A 22000-nucleotide genomic window follows, 5' to 3' on the forward strand; every position below is an offset into this window, starting at 1 on the left:
CTCCGTCCTAGCCATAGCCCGTCTTCATGTCTTTTTCCACAGAATATAAAATGGAAACATATAACATATAAAAAACATACTCATACAGAATAAAATGAGGTTTCTTTACATAGTTTCCTACAAAACCTCAATTTACTAAATTCCTATGAGTCAGAGACTCAATACCATCTAAGACTATCGAGCATTTATTAAAATAGTAATAAGAGAACAAAAAGGAGAAAGGGCCAGGGGCTTATTTCCAGATTCCCCCCCGACTCCTCATGCTACTGGGGGCAGGGTGTCCACTTTTCTTGCGTGCTGGAGGTTTTTCAGTCTTAGGGGCTGTGGCAAGGCGGCGTGGGAGAGCCTGGGAGGGAACCTGAAAGTTGAAGGCAAGAGAAGAGAAAGTCAGCATCGTGGACTCTCATCCCTCCCCCACTGAGGAAAGGCACCGTGCACGGAGAGGGCCAGAATCATTAGGCAAAGGGGGAGAGAACAGGAGTCAGAGGGTCAGGCAATAGAGAAAAGAGCAGTCAGGAAGTGTGCAGAGGTGGAGCTGGAGGAATGAGTCAGTGAGCGCCCTTCCATCCCCCTTGCGTCCTGCCCTGCTTTCCCTCACCTCTTTCCGAGGGATCTCGCCCAAACGGGGGTCTGTGTTCCTTCTGGGGACATTATCCCCTCGGCTCTCAGTCCTGCCACACAAATCAAGGGGTGAGGATGGCAGAGTAATTCCCCCCACTCTCCCCAACACTAGATAGAACCAATCCCCAACTCTGTTTCTTAAGAATAAGAATAAACAAGCTAGACCTGGGATCAGATAGGAGGAGTCATTAGTGGAATCAAATACTGAGTTAGATTGAGTAGTCACAATCTTAGGATTCAGAGTTCTGAGCTGCAGGGTGAAGAGAAAACCACTAAGGTAGAAAGACATGCAGAAGAGACTTTTTTTAGAAGTGAAGAAAAAAACAAAGTACAAAGGAAGAAACAAAAGAAAGGGAGGGAGCAGTGAGAAACAGGAAGAGGAGAAGACTTGTTGATCTACATATTACCGGAACTTTCTTTCCCAGAAAAAGACAAAAGAGTATCAGTAATCAACATACACACCCCTCTCTTCCCTGCCTGATCTGTTTTCCTGCCCACAATCCAGACTCTATCTGCCTAATCCTCCCCAGTTTCCCTCCCAGGCTGGTACCCGCTGTGTTCCGACTTCTTCAGGTAGAGCAGCAGATCCTCAGCAGGCAGTGCCTCCCAGCCCCGGGCCTGGTAGAGTCGTAGCAGCTGAGACACCTCCATCAGCTGCCTTGAGGATGCGAGCCCATCTCTACCTGAGAGACATACCAGTAATGGTCATCAGTCTAGGGCCCCTTTCCCCAGCTCTCATCCCATCTCCCCAGGAATCCAGAAGGGCCTTAGTTCCACACTCAACACCTTCCCCCTTTATCTCCTGGTAAACCACGACCTGTTTACCTCTCTCTGGGGAGCCACTGCTGGGAACACTGCTCTGTGAGGGAAGCTCATGGACCCGGAAAAGATTAGATGCCATGGCTAAGGGCACTTTGGTTTTATGGACAGGGGGTGGGAGGCGTGGCACTTGAGGGGCTTCCTCCCAAGACTGGCCAGTCAGGGGACCTAGCAAAAGGAAAGAGATAAAAGAATCAGGAAATGGGTTAAAGAGCCAAGAGGTCCTACCACTTGGCCTTCATTAAGCTTCATCACCTTTGCCAGCTCCTAAAAATCCATCCCAGATAACCTCCCACCTTGTCCGGGCCCAGCCCCAACCTTCTTCAGAGTTGGTACTCACCAGACTTAGGGGGCAACAGATCAACAGAGGGGTTCTCGTTGTTCTGGGGTACTGTCTCCAGAAGCTGGGGGAACAAAATAGTAAGGTTCCCCGAGGACTGATAAAGAAAGAGACCAAGGTACCGGTAGGAAGCAGAGGCTGGGGAAGTAGGAGCTAGAGTTGGTCACCTAAGTTCCAGAAGGGACTTAAGACACAGGAATAAGACAGACTGGGAAAGCAAGAAGTTGGGACAAAGCATTACTCCAAAAGGGAGATGAAGCCAGATTCCTGGACTCCTAGAGCAGAAAGAGGAAATGAGGAAGAGAAGAAGCAAATAAGGTGGGATGGCTGGGTCCTCTCTTACCTGGTGCAAAAAATGCTTGAGGCCCTCCATCTGAGAAGGGGGCAGCAGCCCTTGCTTTAGGAAGCCATCCCCCTCGGATCCAGGATCTTCCTCAGGGAACGGCCGTTCTGCTCTATGATTGGGATGGAAGGTCCCAACTGCAGAGGAGAAGGCCCCAGATGTAAAGTGAAATATGTGTGTGTGTGTGTGGGGGGGGGGGGTCCTCCACAAGTCAACCCACCAAATGCTCAGAAGAGGCCTATTAAATAACAGGGGTGCCAAAAAAATGTATACAAGTGGACACTTTGGTCAACGTTGCTCAAGCAGTAGTTTGCCATAATCAGAAGTGTCTGGACGCTGATGGTAACCACTTTGAGCACCTCTTGTAATTGCAGAAGTCAAATGTGACTTGTATTCATCTTCTGTTATTGTTATATATTGAGTATTACAATTTTAATAGTTTTTTTCATTTCTTAAAATATGTATACATTTTTTTGGCACTCTCTGTCTAAGAGGGACACTGCAGCAAGGACAATATAACAAAAGATTAAATATCTGGAAAGGAAAGGTAAAAGAGGACTGAGAGATGGAATAGCTGAATTCTAAGAAGTGTTGACAGAGGGGAAGCTGTGGTACTCAGACTCTGAATAAATAAATCAATACGACCATAAACTTCTTAATATTCAGAATGGCTTAGGGTCAATAGACATGTTCTGGCCCCTTCACCAGAAATGCCTTCATTCTTTTTTATTATTACATAATTTTTATATTTAAAATTGTGATATAATTCATCCCTCATTCTTAATTCAATCTGGGGGTCATATTTGCAACACACAGGGCACCCCCATCCACCCAAGCTTCAGATGACTAAACGAGGGGTGGATACCACTCGTAAGGTTAGCCAACCCGAGGGATGGGTTGCCAACCCATCAGATTGCCTCTCTTTAAACTGACCCTAAGAAACAGAGACACGATGTCTCTGAAAGGTTATCTAGAGTCTTGGCTGGAGTCAGTGTCCCGGTTGGTCAATCCCACGTGCAGGCCAAAGTTATGAGAGCTAGACCCTTGAGTGAGAGAGAGTGCTGGTCTACTAAGAGAAAGGAGCAGATGTGCAGGGACAGGCAGAGTCAAGAGCCCATGCAGGCCCAAGGAGAGGAGGAGCAGCTGCCTCCGTTCCTGACTGTGCTCCTGGATCCAAACTCCAGTTCTCATTATGTGCAGCTGTATCACATTTCCATGAGATCTCACTCCCTTTATTCAAACCAATTTGAGTGGACTTCTACTCCTTGCATCTTATGATCACTAAGACATCTGGGAAACTAAATACTCCAGTCCCAGACAGGAATGAAGGTTGGTAAGAGGGAAACCATTAGCCCATGTAAGGGGAGCCCCAGTGATGTCTGTCCCCAGTTACCTGAAGATAAAGTGAGGTCAGGCTTTGGCTCCAGGGGCTGGAAGGAATGCTGGCTCTGGAAACTGGGGTCCAATAGGAGGCTAAGATCTGGGGAGGGGCTGCAGAGAACAGGTGGCACTCCCAACAGCTCATCCCTTGCTTCCCGACTCTTCTGTAATACAGGCTTTAGGGCCACAGCCACGGGAGGCATAGTCCAGATCCTCCTCTCCCCTTTCTCTGGTTCCTGAGGCCCAGGGCTAGGGGGGCTAGTGGTAGGGACCTGGGTACAAGAGAGACAGAAACGATCAAAGCTCAGTGCATTTAAAGAGACAAGACATGGTACAGACACTTTAATAAGATTACAAATTAGAACTTCCTTAAAAGAAGATTTGATAATATCTATCAATTTTTAAAATGCTTATTTTTTCACCTTACAGTTTCATTTCTAGAAATTTTATAGATACACTTGCACAAAGATATATACTAATGGTATTTATTGCAGCACTGTTTGTAGAAGCAAAATACAGGAAACGATGTTAAATTCCACCAATAAGCACTCAGTTAAATAAAAAAATTACACAATGGGGTATAGCAGGCTACCATTTGGAAGGGGGGCTTTGAAGACACCAGTCACAGTGGTTGTTCTGGGGAGGGGAACCAGGAGACTGAGATGCAGATATGGGATGGAGATACTGTGTACCTTTTTGAACTGTTTAGATTTTTTTTTCTTACCATGTGCATATTCCTATCTATTCCAAAAAACATTTTAGCTAATAATACAAATTTCATATTTAAAAGAAGGAAGCAGGAGGTGTCAACATAAGAAGGGCCAGAGGTGAGATTCCCAACTCTACTCTAACGCAGGACTTGCGTTCCAACAATTTTGGACCTTACATTATAATTAATTCAACAGCCATTTGGCAAAACTAGTACCACGTCTTCCTCACCATCTTTTGAGCTTGGAGAAGAGACTTAGGCCCAATACAACGGGGCCAGTCTGGGTGGTCTATGGCCCTGGAAAAAAATTCTTTTGATGAGACAGTTATTCTTTGCGAAAGTCCACAGGTTTGTTTTCTTTTTAATGCAGGTCCAAGGACCTGAACTTAGGACTTCCCTTGGGAGGAAGCTAGATTTCCCAAGAATGGATCTAAACACAACTCTGAGCAGCTTAGTTTAAGGGGCAACGCCTACCGGGGGGTTAGGAGACAGGGCAGAGGTTCCCAGCAGTTGGTTTGCCTCCTCCCAGTGGGTCTGCAGCATGGCTTGGAGTCTCTCTACCAGCTCAGCCCGCTGTTCCTCCAGCTGCTGGTTCCCACTCTGCAGTTCCCGCACTCGCGCTTGCTCCCGGGCCAGTCTGAAGAAAAGATGGAAGAGCTTATGTAAGATCTTTGAGAAAGCAGAGACTTGGAGAATAAGAGCAGCCAGAATGGAATGGCAGACAGCAGAAATTCTAAAACGAGCTGGGGCCAACGTAGAAGGTCTATGGAGGGGGCACCTCTTCACCATTCCCATTTTGGGTTCTACTCACAGGAAAGGGACCGAGGCCTAAAAGGGATACGCCAGGAACTGGTACCTGAGCTCATAGTCCTGAGCCACCTGCTGCTGCCTTTCCTCTCGGTCTGCCATTTCCACCTTGAATTGAGCCAACTGAGCGGACAATTCCTGCTGGTGCTGTCCATTTAGGTCCTGCAGCTGCTTCCTAAGAGGACACAGGTGAGAAAAGAGGACTGAATCTGGAGACAGAAGTCATTGAATAAGAAAAAGCCAGAACATATGCATGTGAAAGAGACAGCCATGGGCAGCCAGCCTGGGAAAGGCACAGGAGGGCTCAGGACAAAGGTAAGGGCAAAGCTGGTGTCTTAGGATGGGTTCCCCAGAAGCAGAGACTGAGATGAGGATTTATGGGAAAGTGATTCATTTAAGAAATGGTTCCAGAAAAAACTGGCAGGGGAGTAAGGGTGAGGGGAAGAGAGACTGGAATGGGAAGGAGGCGCAGTCCCACAGGGCAGTCCTGGAAATGGTGTAGGTAGGTCACAGCTCACCATTGTCCCACTCAGGGGGAAGGGAGCTGGAAAATTTACATTCCTGCACCCATCAGTTATTGGTAAAGCTACTCCCTATGGGATGAAACTTCCCAAGCACTCTGGCTTTCCATGTGCAGCTGCAGGCAGCAATCCCACGGACAGACTTGGGACCTAGCTGACGGGAGCCAGCATGTTGGAAAATGGTAAAGGGATCCAAGAGGATATGTGCAGGGCACTAAGCACATCTGTGTGGCTGAGGAGAAGCAGCACCCAGTGAGTCCCACGTACCTGTGATGTTCCCTCAAGGAGTTTGCTTGCCGCAGGCTGCTCTCCTGAGCCTGCGCCAACCGCTCTGTCACCTGCTGCTCCAGCTGCACAGCCAGCTCTGACTCCAGCTGGATCCGCTGGCTTTCATACCGGGCCTGGAGTAAGGAAGGTGGGGTAATAGCTCAATTCTATTTGGGTTTAAAAGAGGATGGAGGATATAATACAGACAAAAAAAATCCATGTGCCAACATTTCTCCTCATATGCCTAAGGGATGAAGAACAAGAAGTTTGCCATAAAAAGTAAAAGTAGCTCCCTTTCCTTATTCGGCCATGAGATACACCTTATACGTACACAAAACTGAAAACGATTCCTGGCAAAAGAAATATACTTTTTTGACTAAAAGATGTTAGGTGGAACAATCAAATCTGTCATATGTGTCTGAGGTAACTGTACCTGAAACCCACTAGACACTGAATACATGTCAGTGTCCCTCCTAAAGCAGAATCAGTCTCTATTGCTATCTCCATTTTCTCACCTGATACTCCTTTTTCTACTCACTGAAATCTTATTTCTACTAGCACTTCATGGCAAAGAATTTCATTTCTAAGTCCAATAGTGGTGATTTCTCAGTCATATGTGATCCTGTTGCAGCATCTGCCACCTATGTCAACCCTTCCTTTTAAAACCACTTCCCTTAGCTCCCATGATGCCACCACCTCAGCGTTCTTTCTATCTGACTGCTCTCTGTCTCAGCTGATGGCTCTTCCTTCCAACTGCTCATAAAGGCTGACTGCTTCCTTGAATTCTGTCCTCAGTCCTCTTCTTACCATGTACTAACAGTCTGGTCACTGATGCTTTTATATGTGTATAATCAACATTTGGCATTTAGGTCATGTTTTTTGGCTACTGTTTATACCCTAAAACACTTTCTAAATTTCTTTAGCCTAGACCTTTCTTCTAGGCTTTAAGCCCATATACCCAATAACCTAATGAATAGCTCTATTTGGATACACCTCAAAAAGAACACATCCAAAATGAGCTCATTTGGTTTTTTACCCTCAAATCTTCTATTCCTATTATATTTCCTGCCTTAGTTAATGGCACCACTCTCTCTACTAAAACACCCAAGCTATTTGAGACCAGGAGCTATCCTTGACTACTCCTGGAATTATTCTTTTCCCCTTCCAACTGGTCTTAACATCTAATTTACCCCTCCAGTCACTACTACGTTAATTCAATATTATTTCAAGTCTCATTGATCGCCCTGCCTCTATCCCACCTTCCACCCTCTCTTATTTTGGCCCCAATAGGTCCTCCACTTTGTGCCTGAGTAAATATTCTAAAATACAAATATGCTCAAGTTATTCCCTTGTTTGGAACACTTCAAATGTCCCCACTGCCTAAAAAAGAAAGTTCTAGCTGCTTGAAAGGGCTTACAAAGCCCTTTATGATCTCCCACCACCCATCTACCTCATCTCTTCCAAACAGGTCCCAATCATAGCAAACTCTTGCAGTATCCTAAATTCTTTAAAACAATTTTTTAAATTGTGGTAAGAAACACATAACATAAAATTTACCCTCTTAATCCATTTTTAAGTGTACAGTTGAGCAGTGTAACTATATTCACATTGTTGTGGAGATCTCTAGAACTTTTTCATCTTGTAAAACTGAAACTCTATACCCTCTGAATAACAACTCCCCTTTTTCCCCTCCCCCCAGCCCTGGCAACCACCATTCTACTTTCAGTTTCTATGTTTCTGACTACTGTAGATATTTTGTTACCTAAATTCTTTAATGAAAAAATTTAATATCTGCTCCCTTTAAGCCAGCAATTCCACTTTTAGGACTCTGTCCCTTAGAAGAGGAGCCAAAGATTTATGTACAATGATGCTCACTGGAGCACTATTTTTATAGTGAAAAACTGACATTGATGTTAATTTCTCTTCAAAAGGAAAATGGTTCAGTAAACTATAATTCATCTGTTCACAGAAGTATTATATAACCCTTAAAAACAATATGTACATCTGTATGTATTGACGTGGAAAGATGTCCTTGATATATTATTAGGTTGAAAAACAAACAAGTTGCAGCAAAGGCATAGCATGTTCACATTGTTTTGTTTTGTTTTGTTTTAAGGCCCAACCCATATGTTCATATATGAAAAGGTTTTGGAAGGACACACACTGTGGTGTGGTAAGAGAAGGCAACCAACACTTTTCACTTCTGTATTATTTGAACTTGTGTTACAGATAACTTTTATTATATTTTTAAAATATTTTTTAAAGTTCTCTGGGAATTGATGGCTCCTTTTTTGTCTTTGATATTTACCTTTGATAAGTAAACTTCAATAATTTAAATATACATGTTATTATTTCTAAAGTAACCCCTAAACAAGCAAACAAACAGGTACTGAGTTTATGACTTTGAAACTAGCTGAAGAAAAAAGTGTAAATGAGAAAAAAGTAATGAATCTAAAATATGACAAGAAAGGAGAGAAAAATGAACACTGAATAGACAAGACAAAATAAACTATAAAGTAAGGCAGAGATCCAACTATGAATAAATAAATGTAAATGGACTTAATGATCTGGCTAAAAGACAAATACATAAAAGTTGAAAGTAAAAAGATCAGAAAAATATTTGCCAGGCAAACTCTCTCTATATATATATTTAAAAAAGGCTAGTATCGCTTTATTAATATTAAGCAAAAATAGACCCAAGGGAAAAAACATTATAAGAGACAGAGTCACCTTGTAAGGATAAAACATTCAATTACCAGGAAAGACATACAATTTTCAAATTTATATGCATCTAACAACATAGTTGTAAAATGTATAAAGCAAAACTGATAAACTACAAGAGAAAGAGACAAATCCAGAATAAGTGAGATTTTATGGGAAAAAAAGAATACATTAGGATATAATGGCTTAAACAGCATAATTAACAAACTAGAAACACATACAAATAACACATATAAAAGTATACCCAAACACTATAAATATTTTTAAGCACACATGAAACATTTAGAAAAACTGGCCATATATTAAGATATAAAATAAGTCTCGGAGAATTTAAATAATAAAAATAGCATATTCTCTCATGATATCCACGAGAAACTCTCCAATGATCAGAGGTGGGGAAGACAGAAAGGACGAGGTGGTGAGGATGGAGAGACGGAGGTACTGACAGACAACAGACAAATGTAGCAAAATGTGAAATTGTGAATCTAAGTGTATTATACTATGATGCAACATTTAAGTTTGAAATATTTCAAAACAAAAAGTTAGGTAGGATTATACATAAGTAAGTAATTTTTAAAAGATCATACATACATACACAAAGCAGGTAAGCTATGAATCAATAATAAAAACAATTATAAAACCCCTGTATGTTTGGGAAAAACCCAGGAGATCAAAAGTAATGACATAAAAAGCTAACTATTATTCAGAACCAAATAAAGAAAATACTATATAGGATAAGTTGTAGAACGCACTTAAATTAATAATTATGAAGAAATTTAGAAAAGAAGGCTAAAATTAATAAGCAAGCCTCCATCTTAAGATGACTTTAAAATGAACAAAAGAGCAAAACCAAAGAAAATATAAGGAATGAAATAAAGTACAGATATTAATAAAATAGAAAAAAAAACCCAAGCCAAAGTTTCTCTGAAAATATATTCAATTAACTACAAGTACGAAGGTTTTAAAAGAGAAGATGAGAGAAAATAACACAAATAATATCAATAATGAAAAAATAGAAAAGATGCCATGGACATTAAATAAAAAGATAAAATTATGAGCAACTTTAAGTCAATAAATTAGAAAATTTAGACTAAATTAATATATATGGGGCAGGGGGAGGACAGAGAGAATGTGAGTGCACCAAAAATAATTCAAGAAGAAAGAGAAAGCCTAAATATTTCCATATACATTAAGAAGCAAAACCAGTCAAATATCAAATATTCAAAAAGAACATACTAATGTCAATCTATTTCAGAGTATAAGAAGAGAGGATGTAGATTTTCCTGTTTCTAGCACTAGCAAATTAAGTTATTCAGGTTAACTCTCCTGCTGAACAAAAACAAACAAGCTGAATAAAATTTAATTCTATTTTCTCCCCCACCTATATAAAATCTTCCTAAAAAGTATCTAAGAGGTAACAAAACAGTACGGAATTACTAGGACAAAGTAAAGGAAAAATGAGAGCCAAAGCAGGTTGGCAAGCATGATAGATAGCCATTTTTGCCCTGGGGCATTTACCTACCCTAGAAAATTAAAACCTTTGTTTTGACTGCCTTTCAATGGCAAATGAATAGAAATCAAAATCCAAGGCTCACATAAGTTGGGATGTCTAACTGGAGACCCTACCCACAATAAATTGAGTCTCCAATGAGGTTCACTTTCACCATGAAAGTGAACCAGAAGTGGAATAGTCTATACAAATTTAAAGCTCAGCTTGAATCATCCAGGAATCTCAACTTTTGAAAAACTGGTTTAAATTGGTCCTGGGCTTGTAGTATCTTTCAGGACTTGGTAGAAGCAAATGCAAATCTTCTCTGAACCAAAGTACTTTCATTGTAAGCCTCAAATTATTCCTACAATTTTTTAAATACAAGGTCCAACATGTGGTCAAAAACAACCAGGACCCAAAGAAACTAGACTCCACAGAAGCCAACAAAAACAAGAGACAATAGGAAAAAATGTCCTAAAACATTTCAGGTATTGGAATTATTATCTACAGATAATAAAACTGTGTTTAATCAAATAATCAAAGACAGACTTGAAAATATCAGAGAATAAGAAACGATAGAAAATTAAGATTTGAAAATTTAAAAATAGTACTTTGCAAAATAAAAGAATACATAAAATTAAAGACTAAATGGGTCAGTTAACAGTAGATTAGACAAAGTTAAACAGAGAATTAGTGAACTGAAGATAGGAAATTATCCAGAGTGAGTATGAAAACACAAAAGATGGAAATAGAAAACAGAATGTGAGCAACAGAGATACAGGGTCAACCATATATTTAATCAGATTCCAGAAGATATGGGCAGAGACAATGGAGCAAAGGCAGTATGCAGAGATAATGACTGACAATTTTCCAGAACTGGTTAAAGACAACCACTCCACTATTTCAAGAGTCTAAAGAATCCCAAAAGGGTTAAAAAACAAAAAAATCCACAGTAAGCACATCTACGTAAAACTGAGAAAATCTAAGAGGACAAAAATTTGAAAGCAAGAGTGGTCAACTGATAGCTGACTTCTCAACAATAATGAAAACCAGAATATTTCAATGTTGAAATAACTGCCAACCTAGAATTCTCCACCTAAGAATTCCTTCAAAAATGAATGTGAAATAAAGACATTTCCAAACTAAAATAAATAAGTAATTACTGTACTTTGGTTTGTAACTCCTTTTTTCCTGTATGATTTAAAGTTAAATACATAAAATAGTAATTATAAATCTGTAACAACAATATGAAGGGAAAGGGATAGAGGTATATAGGAACAGAGTTTTTGTATACTATTGAAACTGAAGTTGATATTATTCAAACTAGGTTATTAATACTTTAAGATATTAATTGTAATCCCAAGGTAACCATTAAAAAAATATGCAGAAAAGAAGAGAATCAAAATGGTACACTACAAAAATATCAATGAAATACAAAATAAAAGGCAGTAATAGAGGAACTGAGAAACAAAAACATGTAAGACTGTTACAGAAAACAAATAAATAGTAAATGGCAGAAGTAAGTCTTTTCTTATCAGTAATTACTTTAAATGTAAATAAGTTAAATGCTCCAATTAAAAGGCAGACATTGGCAGAATGGATTTAAAAAACAAACAATCCATGATCCATCTATGTATTTTCTACAAGAGACTAACTTTAGATACAAAGCCACAAACAAGTTGAAAGTAAAAAGATGAAAAAAGATAGTATATGCAAATAATTACAAAAAGAGAGCTGGGGGGCAGGGGAAAGCCATATTACTATCAGACAAAATAGATTTCAAGCCAAATAAGGTTATATCAAGAAGATATAACAATTATAAACATATACGAGGTATAATCAAACAATATGGGAAATGTTTAAATTTTTAAAAATTGCCTTTAATCCCCCTCAAAATATTCCCCCTCGCTTTGAACACACCTTATCCCATCGTTCTTGCCACTTTCTGAAGCAGTTCTGGAAGTCCTCTTTCGTGTCTTTAGTTGCCCTGTCGTGGCTGCCTCGATGTCCTGAATCATTTTTACTTTGGGGAAGAGCCAGAAGTCACATGGTGCCAGATCCTGTGTTGTGAAGACACAACGTAATGTTTTCATTTGACAGAAACTGCTGTACCAGAAGCGATGTGTGACACGGAGCATTGTCATGATGGAGGATGATTTATGGCATACTTTAAAACACTTCCTCTCAACTGTAGTCACACCCTACTGACTACACCGAGTAAGTTGAAATTTGTCACACACTGTTAATAAGGTTCGACACTCCGGTTCCTATATTGAAGATCCCTGCCTTTCCATTGGATGGCACTCGGCAGCAGTATTCACCATACTTTGGTATCACAACGGAAAGGATCCCTGTCACATATCGCTTCTGGCACAGCAATTTCTGTCAAATAAAAACATTAGTGTGTCCTCATCCACCTTATTCACCAGATCTGGCACCAGGCGACTTCTGGCTCTTCCCCAAAGTCAAAATGACCACAAAAGGTAAATGTCTTGAATCGATTCAGGACATCGAGGCAGCCATGACAGTGCAACTAAAGACACTCATGAAAGAGGACTTCCAGAACTGCTTCAGAAAGTGGCAAGAACGATGGGATAAGTGTGTTCGAAGTGAGGAGGAGTATTTTGAGGGGTATTAATGGCAATATGTCTTTTACTGTAATAATTTTTTTTTAATTTAAACATTTACTGTATTTTTCGATCACACCTCCGTATGTACCTAACAGAGCCCCCAAATATATGAAGAAAAAACAGACAGAATTGAAGGGAGAAACAGAGAGTTCTACAATAGTTGGATATTTCAATATCCCACTTTCAATAATGGATAGAACAATAAGGAAACAGAGCACTTGAACAACACTAAAGCCAGGCACTATTCTGGGATTCCACAGTGAATAGACAAAAATCCTTGCCCTTATGTATCTTACAGAAAATCAACAAGATTTTAAAAGGTACACTATGTAGTATATTAGGAGAAAAATTAAACAGGGAAGGGAAACAGGGATTGTCAGAGATTGCAGATTTTACTCAGTGTGGCTGGGGAAGACCATACTAAAACTGACATCTGAGTAACCAGTAGTTCTCCTTACCCTCAATTATTATTTATCATACTACTTCAAAAATAAGAGTACTAGACAAATCCCCATCTAGCTGGTGAGCTCCTTGTTGGTGGGGACTATTCCCAGGACCTAACAGAGCTTATACAGAGAGGCTGTTCAACAGGCTTATTGAATACACGAACACATACACACACATCTAGCACTGGTTCAAAGGATTACAGCCGCTTATAAATTGCTACCGAATTGTTCACTAACGTCTTTACCCTTGGCTCTCCATCATAAACCAGTGTCCATGTGGTCTGTCCTCCAATTCAATGGGCTAGGTGAAAGGAGTGTGTTTGCACAAACACCGGCCTCACTAATCCGGAAACTGGTATCTCCTTAAGTCAACCATTAATAAGGAAAAAAGTCTCTGGGATTGACTTGCTCTCAGAAAATCATTAATTTGCCCTTAACACACATTTCACACACAGAAACAGAGGCCCTAAAAGTAAAAATTCTAGTTAGAAATGAGAGTGTTTGCCATGACTCCTAGAAGGTCACTGCCTCAGACCTACTTCTCCTAACCAGAAAAAAGAAAACCTCAAAAACCCTCTGCCTCCTGACCTGCACCAAGCTCATTTCCAGTTGCAGGGCATCTCTCTCTCTCCGAGCTGTATCCAGGTCTCCTTCCAGCCTCCGCACCTCAGACTGCATCAATGCGAGCTGCTGCTGGGCCTCCCGGGCTGCCTGGACCTCCCTCTGCATGTTCCCCTGGGAAAGGGTAATCAAACTTAAGTACATACATAATTTCCTGTTTCCTGGTTACCTCTATTCCCCAATTCCCTAAAAGCCCAAGCTTACTTTCTCTTTACATTTGTCCAGTTCCTCATCTTTGTTTAATGTCACTCTGGCCTTCCATGTCTTTGATGCCCCGAGCCCTTCCAGCTGGCCCTATACTCTCCCACATACAGTTCTTCATTCTCCATCTCAGTTCCCTACACCCCATATTCTGAAATCCCATCTAATTCAATTATGTTTCCCTTCATCTGTTCCCCATTCCCCAATTCTCCTTTTACCTTCTCCCTTTCCAACTGAGCCTGGCCCTCCTCCTGCAGCGCCTGGTAGCGTTCCTTAAGTTGGCGCTCTTGCTGGGCCCAGGTCTGCCGTTCTTCTTCTAGGGTGACCTGAAGCGTCTCCAACTGTCGCTGCTCACTGAGTCGCCCAGCGCGAGCCTCATCCAGTTCTTCCTGCAGGGCCCGGCACCGCTGCTGTTCTAGCTCCAAGCTCAGGGTAAGAGCTTGCCTTTCCTCTTCCTATAGCCCCCGGAGAAAACCAAGTCCTTAGCATGCCCTCAAGACACCAGCAATCTGCTCCCTGTCCCCCACACAACGTTCCCCGCTGAGAATTATGTCCCTTAAAAATAACAATAGTTGACAAGCCCACAGGATTATAATATAAAAGACAAGAGCTTCTGTTCCAGAAATAGGTAGGTCTGGGTTCAAATCTCAGTTTAAATCCCAGCTCTGTCATTTACTGTGTATTCTTAGCACACCTCCTTATCTGTGAAATGGGCAGGCATGATACCTAGGGTCTACCTCGTGAGGATTAATGTAAAAAGTGTATGTAAAGCATTTAGTATAGGGTCTGGCACGTAGTAAAGTACTCAATACACAACAGCTATCTCCATCATCATCAAAAGAAATTCCACAAAGACTAGAAAATCCAGCCTACCGTCATGTACTAGCCAACCAGCAACTATCATCAGCACTGCTGGCTGTAGCCTGTTAAGATTGTAAGTACCAGCATGCACGTAGCAAGCATGCGTCATGCATGCAACAAGTTCCAAATCTGGCTACTAATTCATATGGGTAATCACCTTATCACTTCAGCAAGAAGAAACTTGAATGAGTCTCATCCCAGACCTTTTTTGTCTATGCCCCAGACCAGAGTTCCCAAATCTGGCTGAACAAAATCACCTAGGAAATTTCTGAAAATATTTAGATTTTCCAACCCCACCCTATATCTACTACATCAAAACCTCTGGGATGGGTCCCAAAAATCTATACTTTAAAATAATTCCCCAGATGATTCTAATGAGGATATGATTTGCAGAGTCTCTCAAACTTACTTGGTGACAGAGCCTTTTTTGTAGAGTATCTAGCCAAACGAGTGTCCTAAAGGAACACACTTTGGGAAATACTGCCCTGGTGCAACTAAAATTACGAACTCCCACACAATCCACCAGTAACAGCCCATAGCCCTCTAGAAGTAATTAACGTACCAGCCTCTGTTGGAATTAACCCAGACCAGCATGCTCACCAGTGTCTCTCTTTCCCGTTGCTGTAGTCTGGCACCTTCCTGCTCACGATTCAGGGCCTCGATGGCCTCAGAAAGCCTTTGTTCCAGACGGGTTACTGTCTTTCAGGGAGAAGAGTACACAGAACAGAGGAACTGAGGAGGTCTCTGTATGTTATAGTTGAAAAAACATTAACAATGGAAAGTTTAAAACTAAGAATTAACTAAATGACTTGGGGGCCAAAAAGACTACACGGTGTGGGGAAAGCTGAGAAGACGTCAACGATGCAAGTTTAACAGCAGAAACAGTGAAGGAAGAGGAAATAGGGGAGAACCGTCAGGGCAGATTCTCCAAGATTGAGGTTATTCTGTCAGGAACTCTAATCCCAGAGCTGTTTCTACCCGTTTCGTCTAGTAATCTGTGACTTAGTTTCTAATGCCACATGAGCCAGGTTGCCCACCTCCTGCTGCTTGCTTCTAGTGAGTTCAGCTGCCTGGCGCTCCTCCTGAAGTCCCCGAAGCACCTCTGTGCGCTCAGCTTCATGCCTGTTCCAGCCCTCCACCACGCGGGCCAGGGTCTCAGGAGACGAAAGTCAGATGGAATTTCAAAATAAGATTTTTGCCCTCTTTCTGCCCCTGGGGGCAGGGTCAACAGCCACCTTCTCCCAGTAGTCAGTAAACCCACCCCTTTCCCCAGCTTCTAGCACATGGTGCCCCGCCCTGGAGAGACCCACCACATTCTGCTACCCTGGCACCTTGTCCAGTTGTTCAATCATGATATCTTTCTTGCGGTCCGCTGTCACGGCCACGGCTAACTGTTGCTGAAGCTCTAGCACTCGGGTCTGTAGGCTTTGAATATGGTGCTCACAATGCTGGGAAGAATGATGAGGGGTCTGGGTGTTGCCATTGTTAGTCTGACCAAAGCACCAAATTTTCCAGCTTTTCTAGGGAGAGATGGGCTGGAGACAGGGAGCCTGAGTCCCAAGAACAGAATAGGCTTGGAGGAGAATCAAGAATTCTGGAGCAGGAACCTTAAGACCTGAGACCTTCCTTCAACACTTTCCTCTACCATCTCAGGAAACAGGTGCTGTTTCCAGGCTTTCCTTCCCTGGATCTCCTGAGAAACATTTCTATAAACCTTTTGGCTGGGGTGCAGCAGCCCACACTGCAAAGAGTGGGAAGTTACTCCTGCCTTGAGAAGCTCGTTAGACACAATGATTAAACATAGCAAGGATAAAGGGGAAAGCCTTTCATTCATGCCCGGGCAGCTGAATATAGAGGAAGAGAGGGTTCAAAAAAAAAAAAAAGATTTTGACTTTTCTTCTGCCTTTTCCTTCTCTCTTCCTCTGTTAGACTGAGGTTCACAGAGATAGAGTCCATTACACATCAATAGCTATAAAGCCTTTGCACAAGCCAGTAAAGTTCAATGTTCATTCACCAAACACTGTGTTTCTATGTGTTAGGTATATTCTAAACTTTAGGAAGCTAGCAATGAACAAGACAAGGTAAGCCCCTCAAGGGACTTAGATTTTTAGAAGGGCGAAACAAGCAAGATATATCAGACTGCGATAAGCCACGTGAAGGAAATAACAGAGTGATCTGAATCTCTGGAGGGGAGGTGTGCCATTTTAGATAAGATGGTGAAAGAAGGCCTCCCCGAAGAGCCATTTGAGCAAAGTCCCAGCTTGCAGCCCTTAACCCTCTGCTCTTTTCAGCACTCAGCCCTATTTCTATTCTTTGCTGCTTTCAGAAGGAAGCCTTTATAGCTCACCTTGCGACGGGTATGCTCTGAATCCAGGGCATCTCTCAGGCCCTGAAAATCCGGGGGATTGAGTGGGGGCCCTGGCCGAAGGCTGGTGTAGCGGGGAAACAAGTCCTCCAAGGCTTGGGCTGAGCTAGATGGAGATAAGTCTTGCAGGGGCCGGGTGCTGAGCAAATCAGGTAGAGAATATTAGGGTTAGGAAAGTGTTTGAGACCCACTAGTCCAACTGTGACATTCTACAAGTGAGGAAGCTGAAACTCAGAAAGGGCAAGAGACTTGGTCAAAGTCTTTAAGTTAGGTAATGAGAGAACCCTAAGTAGCACACAGGTTCTGTGATTCACTCTATAGTGATCCTTCTTCTATGCCACACTCTCTGTGGTAAAAAGTGTCAGCAGAAGCAAAATAACACTTCCGGGGGAAGGAGGAGTAGAGACTGGGAGAAAGTCAGGTACTAGGCTGCAGATGCCCACGTTCCTGAAGGAGTGAGAGGGGTAGAAGATAGGGGAGAAAGAATGCTAAGGGACAAGTGTCTTAGGTCCTTAAGAGGTACTACAGCAGTCAAAGGAGAAGTAAGAAATAGAATACTTGGCTTCCCAAGAAAGCAAGCAAGCTAGGAGAATCCCAAGAAGAACTCACTTGAGCAAAGTGGCTGTGCTGTCACTGTCAAAAGAGTCTTCTTCCCGTCTCGCTGAGCCAGCACCTGGAGTAAGGGAATCCCCTGAACGCAGTCAGAGAGACCCCACAGCTAGGGTCAGGGAAGGATAGGAACAGGGACCACAGGAAGGACAAGAGAGGAGAGGGCCTTCCTCTCTACCTCATTCCTCTGGCACCTCTCCCAAAGAACTGGAACCTTTCTTCCCGAGGTCTTGTCTCAGAGGTCTGTGTCCCGTCCTCATCCCCCTTCCTTTCTCTACTTTCTCCCATCCCTTAAATCTAGGTTCTCCTTTATAGGGAAGGGATTTACTCACGATAGGCTGTGTCACGTGAGGTTTGGAGCATGCTCTGGAGTTGGCCCCGAACACTTTCCATCTCAAAGATATGCTTGGAACCATCCTAGAAAAAAAGCAACAGAGAAATCAGAAGCAACTTGAATAATCTATATTCTACCTACTGCCAGGGTAGATGGCATCCAGTATACCCAAGAATTTTTACTCCAGCACCTGGGAAAGCAAGAACAACAGAAGTGACCCAGACAAGTTCAGAAACTCAAATGTCTACAGAAACCAGACAGATAGTGGAAATGAATTAATTGGGCACGTTAAGACATGAGTGGTGATGATTCTCACCAACTAGAGAGCAAATACCCTGTCTAAAGACTGTGTAGTCCATGGCTATCAGTTTTTCAAACGCTGGATGACCTAACCAGTCTGCAAATTGGTTATGACATCTTTTCTATGCGACACTAATAACTACCTTCTCTGTAACATGCATAAATGATTAAATTATGTTTCTATGATTTACATGTCTAATTTTGAACCATACAATCAAAGTAAGTTTTGAGCTGGAAGGATCTTAGCATATTTTATTGCTATCCCTTAAGTCCCTAGTTTCCTCTTAGGATGAAGAAACCTTATCCTCACTCCCAGTCCCCAAATCCCAGTAAAGCATAGCAACCTATTCCACAGTGCAGGCATCTCTGACAGAAAAAACACTAGGAAATTTCACAATTTCCCAAATTATGGTGTCCCAGGCTGTTCTCTCCTTCATAAACATTTGCTCCCAGGAACAAGCATGACTGACTCTGCACTTAAAGGGAATTTGAAATCCAACAATAGGAGTTCAATCTCAGTCAAGCTATTTTTATTTTACCATCCCCAATCCCAAGACCCTAGAGGTCCCCCAGACACACCTCCCTCACCTTTTTCTTCAAGTTGTTCTCCAATCCAACTGACAAGCTGCGACTCAGCTCTTGGGCCAAGTTGTCTAACTCCTCATGAGGAGGTGGGGAGGTGGAGGGTAAATACAGCTGGGCTCGTGCTGTGGTCTCTGCCTGCCGACTGAGGTGCAAAGAAGCATAGAGCTGGGAGGTCACCTCAGAGGACACTTGGTTCAACCCAGGAGCTTCTGATGAATCACTGAGGAGATCCTCTGCCCGGAGAGATGAGCTGGGACTGGTAGCTGATGTTGCCATGAGTACAGGGAAATGACAACTGGAGACAGCAAAGCTGGGAACTCCTGGTTCTGCTTTAGGAGAGCCCAAAGGGAAAAGTACACAGAGAAGGAAGATTTGGGAGAAAGGAGGAAGACTCCAAGCCAAGGATGCTTAGTTATTAAGGGTATGGAGGCTTTCTGGTTAGAGGAAAGGTTCCCACTGGTACCAGAGGCCATAGGAGAGAGCAAAAGCATTTCGTTCCACAGCTCCTGGAAATTGTGGAAAAGAAGGGTGCAGCAAGAAGGGGGTGGAGACAGAAGACCTACTGCGGGAGCAAAAGCACCACTGCAATTCCTCTGGAGTGCTGAAAGCTGCAGGAAATCAACTTGTGGCACCGGCTATCGCTGGTCAAATGAGCTCTTAAGTTCTCACATCCAGAACGTACAAACTGAAACAAACCCAAATCCAACGGGGCCTAATTTCCGTCCAGCTGCCTTATTTGCCCCTCAATGGCTCCATCCCGTCTAAGAATGGCAGGAACCTCACGCTCCCCACTTCCCCACTGCACCATTCTAGCCTGGGTCAACTCTCTTGTATATCCCCTTCAACCCTGCCTGGCAAGAAAGCCATGCAGGGTCCGTAGAATCCTTCCCTCCCAATTACCCCAAAAGAAACTTTGTGAACACTCAGTCACGCCCTCAGAGGTCCCTAAAAAGTACACCGCCCTCAAACCTAGTCTGAGATCCTCTACCCCGACCACCCCGTTTCAACTACTCTCCCACACCTCCAGTCCTCAGCACCCCCAATTTGCCAACGTGAAGACAAGGGATTGCCCCCTTCCCTGGGTACGGGGTCGGGAAGACCAAGACGCCCCTTCCCGCGCGCCGCCCTATACTCAAAACCGTTGGCAGCGTCCCGCCCACCGTCCGAAGCCCCGCCTCACTCGCCTCGATGACATCAGCAGCCCAAGAGACCTCGCTTACAGCGGTTCCTACAGCCTCTGGATCCCAGGAGGCTGGACGCGCGTGCGCGGCCATGGAGGCCACGGATTGGCTAAGAGCGGTATGGAGGCGGAGTTATTGCTCAGCCGCTGCAGTGTGAGGACCGACCGAGTGGGGCGAGACTCCGCGGAAACAGGAAGTGTCGAGGGACAGGCGCTTGGAGCAGTTCCGGTGAGTCAGGGGAGGGGACTCTACCTGTTCGGAGGGATCCGGGACGGAGAACTGGAGCCTACGGAGTGTGGACAGTCCCAGAGCGGGGCTTACGCTTTGTGCCCTGCAGATGACTGTCCACAACCTGTACCTGTTTGACCGGAATGGAGTGTGTCTGCATTACAGCGAGTGGCACCGCAAGAAGCAAGCGGGGATCTCCAAGGAGGAGGTGACAAGAGGGCCCCGCGCAACCGGGTGACCTCGCATCACCAAACATACAGAGTCTCAGTCCAGCCCCTCCTCTCTAAACCCCGGCTCGTCCCCATCCCTGGCTTTTCTCCTTCAACAACCGAGAGCTAACTCTGCCCCTCTCCCTCCAGGAGTACAAGCTGATGTACGGGATGCTCTTCTCTATCCGCTCGTTTGTCAGCAAGATGTCCCCGCTAGACATGTACGCCGAGTCAGAGGGGATGTTAAGGGAAGGAGGACTAACCTGGGGAATTTTGTGGGTGGGGTAATTGCCGGAGTGAAAGGGGCTTTGACCCCAGAGAGGGGAAGCTGAATCCAGGGCGAGAGTGCTGGAGCTGGAAGGAGCATAGGTGGGGAAAATCTGAAGGCAGAGAGGTTGTGTGTGTGTGTGTGTGTGTGTGTGTGTGTGTGTGTGTGTGTGGGGGGGGCAAGTTGGGGAGGGAGGGCTGTGGGAGGTGCCTTTACTCAACCAGGCTCCTATAAATGTTCAGAGAAGAGGGAGTTGACCTAGAGGGGATTAGAAGTATCTTTTGGGGAGAGATTCCACTCCCATTCCTTAACATCCTCCTCATCTCCGCAGGAAGGATGGCTTTCTGGCCTTCCAAACTAGCCGTTACAAACTCCATTACTACGAAACGCCCACTGGGATCAAGGTTGTCATGAATACTGACTTGGGCGTGGGACCTATCCGAGATGTGCTGCATCACATCTACAGTGCGGTCAGTGCCAGCCCCCGCGACCCTTCCCCCAAAGCTCCTCAACTACCATGGCCACTTAGAGCCCCAAGACTCCTTCAGCTTCCCTGCCTAGATCCTACTGTATTGTATCTCTGTTGAAGTCAAGAGTTTTCTCGGGACCCTTTAGGTCCTTAAACACTCCCACCACGTTTCTCAAGCAGGGCTTGTGTCCAGCCCTTGATCCTTGTGCATTCACACCCCCCTGAGGTTATACCAGGTTTGGGGTTGGAAACAAGTGCTCAAAGCCTGGCTCTAACACCCTCCTTCTCCATAGCTGTATGTGGAGCTGGTGGTGAAGAATCCCCTGTGCCCGCTAGGCCAGACTGTACAAAGTGAGCTCTTTCGCTCCCGACTGGACTCCTACATCCGCTCTCTGCCCTTCTTCTCCGCCAGGGCTGGCTGAAGGAAGTACCCCACCTCACCTCTCGGGAGAATCTCTGTATGCCTGGGGCCCTTCCTAACCGGTTTCACCTAAGGGCCCCCACTGCCTGCCCTTCCCACCCCTCAAGCCCCCAGGCAGCCTACCCTAGTGCCCTCCCCCTCACCGGAAGGAAGCCTACAGGAGTCCCTACACCTCCAAACCATGCCCTGTCTCCAGTTTTATCCTCTACAAGATACCGCGACAAGTACAGAATAAACTTTGTCACTCTCTGCAGC

At 43.8% G+C, this 22000-nt stretch overlaps 2 protein-coding genes across 4 annotated transcripts; one reads left to right on the top strand and one right to left on the bottom strand.

Moving 5' to 3' along the window:
• Positions 1 to 169: 169 nt before the first annotated feature.
• Positions 170 to 20248, bottom strand: CNTROB (centrobin, centriole duplication and spindle assembly protein). 2 transcript variants are annotated; one of them, XM_033090435.1, is made up of 21 exons: positions 20150 to 20194; positions 19533 to 19654; positions 18973 to 19111; positions 18083 to 18167; positions 17751 to 17814; positions 17124 to 17280; positions 16108 to 16224; positions 15814 to 15930; positions 15377 to 15475; positions 14134 to 14370; positions 13682 to 13828; positions 5808 to 5941; positions 5069 to 5194; positions 4687 to 4849; positions 3517 to 3775; positions 2124 to 2260; positions 1781 to 1844; positions 1447 to 1608; positions 1172 to 1304; positions 599 to 671; positions 170 to 358 (listed from the first exon to the last, which is right to left on the bottom strand). In XM_033090435.1, exons 1-21 carry the CDS (start codon positions 20162 to 20164, stop codon positions 233 to 235), a joined length of 2676 nt encoding a protein of 891 aa, XP_032946326.1. In that variant the 5' UTR covers positions 20165 to 20194; the 3' UTR covers positions 170 to 232. The 2 variants fall into 2 exon arrangements, with proteins under 2 accessions (XP_032946326.1, XP_032946327.1); XM_033090436.1 differs by lacking the exon at positions 19533 to 19654 and having other exon boundaries at positions 17751 to 17832; positions 20154 to 20248.
• A 27-nt stretch (positions 20249 to 20275) lies between these two features.
• On the top strand, positions 20276 to 21998 carry TRAPPC1 (trafficking protein particle complex subunit 1). Of its 2 annotated transcripts, none has more exons than XM_033090440.1 (5): positions 20276 to 20378; positions 20488 to 20586; positions 20738 to 20751; positions 21187 to 21325; positions 21618 to 21998. In XM_033090440.1, exons 2-5 carry the CDS (start codon positions 20488 to 20490, stop codon positions 21744 to 21746), a joined length of 381 nt encoding a protein of 126 aa, XP_032946331.1. In that variant the 5' UTR covers positions 20276 to 20378; the 3' UTR covers positions 21747 to 21998. The 2 variants fall into 2 exon arrangements, with proteins under 2 accessions (XP_032946331.1, XP_032946330.1); XM_033090439.1 differs by having other exon boundaries at positions 20284 to 20378; positions 20738 to 20808; positions 21618 to 21997.
• Positions 21999 to 22000: the final 2 nt, after the last annotated feature.

The sequence above is a fragment of the Rhinolophus ferrumequinum genome, chromosome 21, assembly GCF_004115265.2.
Source record: "Rhinolophus ferrumequinum isolate MPI-CBG mRhiFer1 chromosome 21, mRhiFer1_v1.p, whole genome shotgun sequence".
Classification (NCBI taxonomy): domain Eukaryota; kingdom Metazoa; phylum Chordata; class Mammalia; order Chiroptera; family Rhinolophidae; genus Rhinolophus; species Rhinolophus ferrumequinum.

Bases quoted from the DNA above. Each gene is read 5' to 3' on its own strand.
- CNTROB (XM_033090435.1), bottom strand. The intron at 19,112-19,532 runs GTAGGTCTTCTG...TTTGCACCTCAG, and splicing joins GTGGTGCTTTTGCTCCCGCA to TCGGCAGGCAGAGACCACAG. The intron at 13,829-14,133 runs GTAAAAGGAGAA...ACCCTTTCCCAG, and splicing joins CTCAGTTGGAAAGGGAGAAG to GGGAACATGCAGAGGGAGGT.
- TRAPPC1 (XM_033090439.1), top strand. From the start codon at position 20,488: ATGACTGTCCACAACCTGTACCTGTTTGACCGGAATGGAGTGTGTCTG. The intron at 20,587-20,737 runs GTGACAAGAGGG...CTCTCCCTCCAG, and splicing joins CGGGGATCTCCAAGGAGGAG to GAGTACAAGCTGATGTACGG. The intron at 20,809-21,186 runs GTACGCCGAGTC...TCATCTCCGCAG, and splicing joins AAGATGTCCCCGCTAGACAT to GAAGGATGGCTTTCTGGCCT.